We start from the raw sequence: 8,847 nt of genomic DNA on the forward strand, positions 1-8,847 counted from the left end.
TCAGCACCAAACACATGTTTAATACATCACCAATCATCAGCAACACTAATAACATGATAACACGCCCAAAAGAAAAACTTGATAGTACGCAAGTCACAACAAAACAAATAGTTCAACAAAAAATGTACTACTCCACCGGACCAACACGGGCACACACTGCACAAGTTCGACATCACAGGTAGCTCAAACAGATTTCAGCTAGGGATAACTCCAGCACTACAAGTTCGACATCACGATGGAGGAACAAAACAACTCCCAGCACTGACCTTCTTCAGCCTGAATCCATCAACACTGAAGCCAACAAAATAAGATTTGGTTTCAGAATCCACCAAACATTGAAGCCAGCACAAACAGGATTTGGGGGCAGAAATTTACAAAGCCAGACAATTGGGGAATTGATGAACGCACTGGTAATATGTGACCACAAGCACCAACAAACATCGACAGACCCACAGATTACGTACGAATTCAGGGGTAAAATGCTGCGATTTCCATTCCATCCTAGTACATCCAAACAACAAACAAATCCAGGGCAAACAGCAGCGAGATGCGGCCATTACACCGAGGACATGAACACCACCATCAGACAACGCGTAGCTACTAGCACAAATCCGGTGGTGCGAGACGGGTCCTTCTTGCCCGGACCGGCGCGGCCTAGCCGCCGAACCCGTAGAGGGTGCGGCCCTGTCGCTTGAGCGCGTATACGACGTCCATGGCGGTGACGGTCTTGCGGCGGGCGTGCTCGGTGTAGGTGACGGCGTCGCGGATGACGTTCTCCAGGAAGATCTTGAGCACGCCGCGGGTCTCCTCGTAGATGAGCCCCGAGATGCGCTTCACGCCGCCCCGCCGCGCCAGACGGCGGATCGCCGGCTTGGTGATGCCCTGGATGTTGTCGCGCAGCACCTTCCGGTGGCGCTTGGCGCCGCCCTTGCCGAGGCCCTTCCCTCCCTTGCCGCGGCCGGACATGGCTGACGGCTTCCTTCCTTTGAGCTGATGTGTGATTTGGATCGAGGTGGAGGAGGAGCGGTGGTGCTGGCGGCTGCTGGTGGTGAGAGTCGGGAGGAATCAAAGGGGGATTTAACAAGGGGTGAGGGCGCAGTCTGCCGTTGGATCTGTACGTGATTGGACGGCTAAGATGGTGATCCGGGAGAGAGAGGGCGCGGATCGGTGACGTGGTTCTTAAATTTCATCTTTGGTGAGGCGGGCTGCAGGTCAAAACATTTGGACTTTGCCGGTTCCAAACCATCCTATGGATTCCACTAAACTGATACATCAGACAAAAACATGGACTATCAACCTAATCATAAGTTTGGAAAATTCTCTATATGAAAGACACATGAAGTAATTCCCACATACTCAAAACACGAAACTACTAGAAATCTTCATCTCGAAGACCCTCAAACTTCCTGAATCCCCGCTCCAGTTGGAATGGGCTCGGTTCCTCTGTAGTCCAAGTATTACTGCACAGGTGTTGTAGACATCCATATTGTCCGTTAGTTCCAATCCGATCGCTTTTATTTTCCCAATTAATCCTCTAAATAACAAAGCTTTTTGTATTCGTATAAGTACTTTCATTCACACCGCGCGCTGCACGCTAACTGGACTATATAGCAAATAGATTGAGGGGCGAGTAGACGACCTCGCCACCGACGAGGGTTCAGCTCTTCGGCCCAACCCACTCCCTCCCAGAGCGACGGTCCGGTGGCTGGAACTCCATGCCCGCGTGCTGCGCTGAGGCTGTATCCTGAACTTCCCAGAATCCGCTGCACGTCACTGTCCCCTTGGCTCTCCGGCTGATGCCGTGGACGGGGGTTCGGCTCCTCTGCAGCTACTTGGGCACCCTTAACCCTCCCCATGTTGCGCCGCCCCGACGCCCTAAGCCTCGACGGAAGCACATCGCTGACGTGCACAGCTCCTCAACGAGAACCTTAAAGACCAAGAGGCCAACACATCGGCAGCCGCTTCACCACACGAAGAAGAAGCGGACAGAAAGACTGTCGCATCCGGAAGCTGGAAGAGAGCCATCATACAATTCTTGCATATGTGAATAGCCATGCAACTTGGAAAATTACTTAAATATTTCAAAAATAATTTGCCGATCATGGCATTCATTGTTTTATTGTATGGATATTCGGATAATAAACAGATTAGGACAATTTGTTAGCTCCAAGTTAGTGACTTGAACAACAAAAGTCAGAAATGTCTTCGATGCCACACCTTCCTTTCGAGGCATGCATCCAATGGTATGCCATTATCAAAGATTCTTCTAAATTCATTTTTTTATTTTTATCTCTCAATTGTTGACCTGATCGATGCTTCGTTTTCACCGTGGCTTCCTCGAGGTCGTCAACATGTTACGACAAATGTTTTCTCCATCGGTACTTGTCATATTACAATAACTTACTTGTGATACTTGACATATTACTAAAAGATCCATATACATTTGTGTAAAACTTGTTTTCATGGTACCTACGTGGGTTAATGTCACACATATTTTGTCAACACACCTGGGAACTCACTCTCTCACTTCTCACTACTTGGCTCCTCCTCATCCCGAGCGCATGCTCACATCTCGATGTCGTGCAATTGGTTATATATTACTCCCTCCGTGCTCTAATATAAGACCTTTTAGTCATTTCAAAATATTGACAACATACATACTAAATTGAGTGAACATATATACTAAAATGTGTGTATATACATACGAATCAAGAAAAGGCTAAAAGGTCTTATATTAGGGAACAAAGGAAGTAGTTTGCCTTTTGCCGGGAAATACCCAATGGTTCCTGGGTACATATGTACCCTATACGGGGATTTGTTTTTAATAGTTAAACAGAAAGTCAAAATAGTTAAGAAACTATTTTTAGAATAAAGTTGACTTACTTGCGCACTAGTATACACATTTTCACAAAAAAGAAAACTACGTTGACTTCACAGCGAAAAAGACAAAATTTATTTGCTATTATAGGTCACTATTCACGCTATTTTGACCGAAAATTTGTCTTTTTTGAAAAGAAGTCAAAGAGGAATTTTATGTTTTTGTAACTTTTCTCACTAGTACAATGGAAGGTCAAGTTTTTATCAAAAATATTTTTAGAAAATTTTGACTTTTTGTTGAATTACTAATTTTTTTTTGCATATAGGGTACATATGTACCCAGGAACCAAAAGTTCCCCTCCGCCTTTTGCCCTACCACATCGCCATCATGACCCTCATTGTCGGCTAGATGGTGCAAGGGGGACTCCTCCATCGTGTCCATGTGCTTGCTCGTCATCAGCGACGACCTAGCCACCGCAATGCTTTCCACCGAAGCAGAGGATGAACCGTGGGCGAGGCAACATGTAGGGGCGTGTTTGGTTGCCCGCATGCAGCCCACCCAGGCCCGTGCGGGATGTGCGCGGCCTGTTTGGTTGGCTGGGCTGCATGCGGTTTGAGGCCCGCACGAACCTCAAAGCAGCCCGCAGCCTGGCCCGGCGGGAACTGCCGAATCGCCAGTTTCTCGCGAGCCTAGCCGGGCGCGGCCGCGCGTGCGGGGCAGTTGCACGCCTCGGGCAGCGCGGGAGACGGAGGCGACGTCTCATTACTCGCCCCCACTCTTCTGTCACCGCCCAGGCGCACTGTTCCCACCGCTCCCTCTCTCTCCCTCACCGCCCCTCCCTCTCCTCTCCTCTGCTCCGATGGCTCCGCCACGTCCATCGCCGCGTCGCCCTCTGACCCCGGTCGACCAGCGCGTCTCCAACATCCAGGAGCGCTGGCTGGCCGGGCTCCAGAACTCGGGCCGCGACCTGGCCTCGGCGCTGCGGGCGCCATCCCCCATCTGCTGCCGGCCTCCACGAGCGGTGGCGCCGGCCAATGCGGTGCCGGCCGCTCCTGCTTCGCCGCCGATTCCGGACCTCGTGGTCCTGGGCTCGGCGCCGGCGCTGTCGAGGGAGCCGCCCCTTGTTGGGACACCATTGGCCCGGGGGTTTTCTTGACCCCCGTCCGAGGGTTTTCTCCGGTCGGCGGGCCGTCCTTCTCGACCTCCGGCGTGGCGTTCAGCACTGGGCCGTCGCCGGGGCCGGCTCGTCCTCTGCTCCGCCACCTCTATCATTCCCGCCGGGGTTTTCACCCCGGCCTCGGTTCGCCGCGGCTGCGCGTGCTTCGGTGAGTCAAATGTTGGGGATCGTAGCAGAATTTTAAAATTTCCTACGCATCACCAAGATCCATCTATGGAGTATACTAGCAACGAGGGGAAAGGAGTGCATCTACATACCCTTGTAGATCGCGAGCGGAAGCGTTCCAATGAACGGGGTTGATGGAGTCGTACTCACCGTGATCCAAATCACCGATGACCGAGTGCCGAACGGACGGCACCTCCGTGTTCAACACACGTACGGAGCAGCGACGTCTCCTCCTTCTTGATCCAGCAAGGGGGAAGGAGAGGTTGATGGAGATCCAGCAGCACAACGGCGTGGTGGTGGAAGTAGCGGGATCTCGGCAGGGCTTCGTCAAGCTTCTGCGAGAGGGAGAGGTGTTGTAGGGGGATAGGGAGGTGTCAGGGGCTGTGGTGCTGCTGCCCTCCCTCCCCCCACTATTTATAGGCCCCCTGGAGGGGGGGCGCCGGCCCTGGAACCCATCTACATGGGGGGGGGGGGCGGCGGCCAAGGGGGAAGGGGGGTGGCTTCCCCCCCAAGACAAGTGGGGCGCCCCCACCCCTAGGGTTTCCAACCCTAGGCGCAGGGGGAGGCCCAAGGGGGGCGCCCCAGACCACTAAGGGCTGGTTCCCTTCCCACTTCATCCCATGGGGCCCTCCGGGACAGGTGGCCCCACCCGGTGGACCCCCGGGACCCTTCCGGTGGTCCCGGTACAATACCGATAACCCCCGAAACTTTCCCGGTGGCCGAAACTGGACTTCCCATATATAATTCTTCACCTCCGGACCATTCCGGAACTCCTCGTGACGTCCGGGATCTCATCCGGGACTCCGAACAACTTTCGGGTTTCCGCATACTAATATCTCTACAACCCTAGCGTCACCGAACCTTAAGTGTGTAGAGCCTACGGTTTCGGGAGACATGCAGACATGACCGAGACGCCTCTCCGGTCAATAACCAACAGCGGGATCTGGATACCCATGTTGGCTCCCACATGTTCCACGATGATCTCATCGGATGAACCACGATGTCGAGGATTCGATCAATCCCGTATACAATTCCCTTTGTCAATCGGTATGTTACTTGCCCGAGATTCGATCGTCGGTATCCCAATACCTTGTTCAATCTCGTTACCGGCAAGTCTCTTTACTCGTACCATAATGCATGATCCCGTGGCTAACTCCTTAGTCACATTGAGCTCATTATGATGATGCATTACCGAGTGGGCCCAGAGATACCTCTCCGTCATACGGAGTGACAAATCCCAGTCTCGATCCGTGCCAACTCAACAGACACTTTCGGAGATACCCGTAGTGTACCTTTATAGTCACCCAGTTACGTTGTGACGTTTGGCACAGCCAAAGCACTCCTACGGTATCCGGGAGTTGCACGATCTCATGGTCTAAGGAAAAGATACTTGACATTGGAAAAGCTCTAGCAAACGAACTACACGATCTTTGAGCTATGCTTAGGATTGGGTCTTGTCCATCACATCATTCTCCTAATGATGTGATCCCGTTATCAATGACATCCAATGTCCATAGTCAGGAAACCATGACTATCTGTTGATCAACGAGCTAGTCAACTAGAGGCTTACTAGGGACACATTGTGGTCTATGTATTCACACATGTATTACGATTTCCGGATAACACAATTATAGCATGAACAATAGACAATTATCATGAACAAAGAAATATAATAATAACCATTTATTATTGCCTCTAGGGCATATTTCCAACAGTCTCCCACTTGCACTAGAGTCAATAATCTAGTTATATTGTGATGAATCGAACACCCATAGAGTTCTGGTGTTGATCATGTTTTGCTCTAGGGAGAGGTTTAGTCAACGGATCTACTACATTCAGGTCCGTACGTACTTTACAAATATCTATGTCTCCATTCTCAACACTTTCACGAATGGAGTTGAAGCGACGCTTGATATGCCTGGTCTTCCTGTGAAACCTGGGCTCCTTGGCAAGGGAAATAGCTCCAGTGTTGTCACAGAAGAGAGTCATCGGGCCTGACGCATTGGGAATCACCCCTAGGTCGGTAATGAACTCCTTCATCCAGATTGCTTCTTGCACTGCCTCTAAGGCTGCCATGTACTCCGCTTCACATGTAGATCCCGCCACGACGCTTTGCTTGCAACTGCACCAGCTTACTGCCCCTCCATTCAAAATATACATGTATCCGGTTTGTGACTTCGAGTCATCCAGATCTGTGTCGAAGCTAGCGTCGACGTAATCCTTTACGACGAGCTCTTCGTCACCTCCATAAACGAGAAACATATCCTTAGTCCTCTTCAAGTACTTCAGGATATTCTTGACCGCTATCCAGTGTTCCATGCCGGGATTACTTTGGTACCTTCCTACCAAACTTACGGCAAGGTTTACATCAGGTCTGGTACACAGCATGGCATACATAATAGACCCTATGGCCGAGGCATAGGGGATGACACTCATCTTTTCTCTATCTTCTGCCATGGTCGGGCATTGAGCCGTGCTCAATTGCACACCTTGCAATACAGGAAAGAACCCCTTCTTGGACTGATCCATATTGAACTTCTTCAATATCTTGTCAAGGTACGTACTCTGTGAAAGACCAATGAGGCGTCTTGATCTATCTATAGATCTTGATGCCTAATATATAAGCAGCTTCTCCAAGGTCCTTCATTGAAAAACACTTATTCAAATAGGCCTTTATTCTTTCCAAGAATTCTATATCATTTCCCATCAATAGTATGTCATCCACATATAATAAGAGAAATGCTACAGAGCTCCCACTCACTTTCTTGTAAACACAGGCTTCTCCATAAGTCTGTGTAAACCCAAACGCTTTGATCATCTCATCAAAACGAATGTTCCAACTCCGAGATGCTTGCACCAGTCCATAGATGGAGCGCTGGAGCTTGCATACTTTGTTAGCATTCTTAGGATCGACAAAACCTTCCGGCTGCATCATATACAATTCTTCCTTAAGAAAGCCATTAAGGAATGCCGTTTCGATGTCCATCTGCCATATCTCATAATCATAGTATGCGGCAATTGCTAACATGATTCGGACGGACTTCAGCTTCGCTACGGGTGAGAAAGTCTCATCGTAGTCAACCCCTTGAACTTCTCGATAACCCTTAGCGACAAGTCGAGCCTTATAGATGGTCACATTACCATCCGCGTCTGTCTTCTTCTTAAAGATCCATTTGTTTCCTATGGCTCGCCGATCATCGGGAAAGTTAGTCAAAGTCCATACTTCGTTTTCATACATGGATCCTATCTCGGATTTCATGGCTTCTAGCCATTTGTCGGAATCCGGGCCCGCCATCGCTTCTTCATAGTTCGAAGGTTCACCGTTGTCTAACAACATGATTTCCATGACAGGGTTGCCGTACCACTCTAGTGCGGAACGTGTCCTTGTGGACCTACGAAGTTCAGCAGTAACTTGATCCGAAGCTTCATGATCATCATCATTAACTTCCTCCCCAGTTGGTGTAGGCACCACAGGAACATCTTCCCGTGCTGCGCTACTTTCCGGTTTGGAAGGGGTGACTATCACCTCATCAAGTTCCACTTTCCTCCCACTCAATTCTTTCAAGAGAAACTCTTTCTCCAGAAAGGACCCGTTCTTGGCAACAAAGATCTTGCCTTCGGATCTGAGGTAGAAGGTATACCCAATAGTTTCCTTGGGGTATCCTATGAAGACGCATTTTTCCGACTTGGGTTCGAGCTTTTCAGGTTGAAGTTTCTTGACATAAGCATCGCATCCCCAAACTTTTAGAAACGACAGCTTAGGTTTCTTCCCAAACCATAATTCATACGGTGTCGTCTCAACGGATTTCGACGGAGCCCTATTTAAAGTGAATGCGGCAGTCTCTAAAGCATAGCCCCAAAATGAGAGCGGTAGATCGGTAAGAGACATCATAGATCGCACCATATCCAATAGAGTGCGATTACGACGTTCGGACACACCGTTTCGCTGAGGTGTTCCAGGCGGCGTGAGTTGTGAAACGATTCCACATTTCCTTAAGTGCATACCAAATTCGTGACTTAAATATTCTCCACCACGATCTGATCGTAAGAACTTTATTTTCCTGTCACGTTGATTCTCAACCTCACTCTGAAATTCCTTGAACTTTTCAAAGGTTTCAGACTTGTGTTTCATTAGGTAGACATACCCATATCTACTTAAGTCATCAGTGAGAGTGAGAACATAACGATATCCTCCGCGAGCCTCAACACTCATTGGACCGCACACATCGGTATGTATGATTTCCAATAAATTGGTTGCTCGCTCCATTGTTCCGGAGAACGGAGTCTTGGTCATCTTACCCATGAGGCATGGTTCGCACGTGTCAAATGATTCGTAATCAAGAGACTCCAAAAGTCCATCTGCATGGAGCTTCTTCATGCGCTTGACACCAATGTGACCAAGGTGGCAGTGCCACAAGTATGTGGGACTATCGTTATCAACTTTACATCTTTTGGTATTCACACTATGAATATGTGTAACATCACGTTCGAGATTCATCAAGAATAAACCATTGACCAGCGGGGCATGACCATAAAACATATCTCTCATATAAATAGAACAACCATTATTCTCGGATTTAAATGAGTAGCCATCTCGAATTAAATGAGATCCAGATACAATGTTCATGCTCAAAGCTGGCACTAAATAACAATTATTGAGGTTTAAAACTAATCCCGTAGGTAAATG

At 49.1% G+C, this 8,847-nt stretch overlaps 1 protein-coding gene across 1 annotated transcript; it reads right to left on the reverse strand.

Annotated features, from left to right (window-relative positions):
- Positions 1-467: 467 nt before the first annotated feature.
- LOC123143334 (histone H4) lies at positions 468-1,057 on the reverse strand. The gene has a single exon (XM_044562216.1). It carries the CDS (start codon positions 964-966, stop codon positions 655-657), a length of 312 nt encoding a protein of 103 aa, XP_044418151.1. The 5' UTR covers positions 967-1,057; the 3' UTR covers positions 468-654.
- Between the last annotated feature and the right edge of the window lie 7,790 nt (positions 1,058-8,847).

Source organism: Triticum aestivum, chromosome 6D (genome assembly GCF_018294505.1).
Source record: "Triticum aestivum cultivar Chinese Spring chromosome 6D, IWGSC CS RefSeq v2.1, whole genome shotgun sequence".
Taxonomy (NCBI): domain Eukaryota; kingdom Viridiplantae; phylum Streptophyta; class Magnoliopsida; order Poales; family Poaceae; genus Triticum; species Triticum aestivum.

Coding starts and splice junctions, on each gene's coding strand:
- LOC123143334 (XM_044562216.1), bottom strand. CDS start 966: ATGTCCGGCCGCGGCAAGGGAGGGAAGGGCCTCGGCAAGGGCGGCGCC.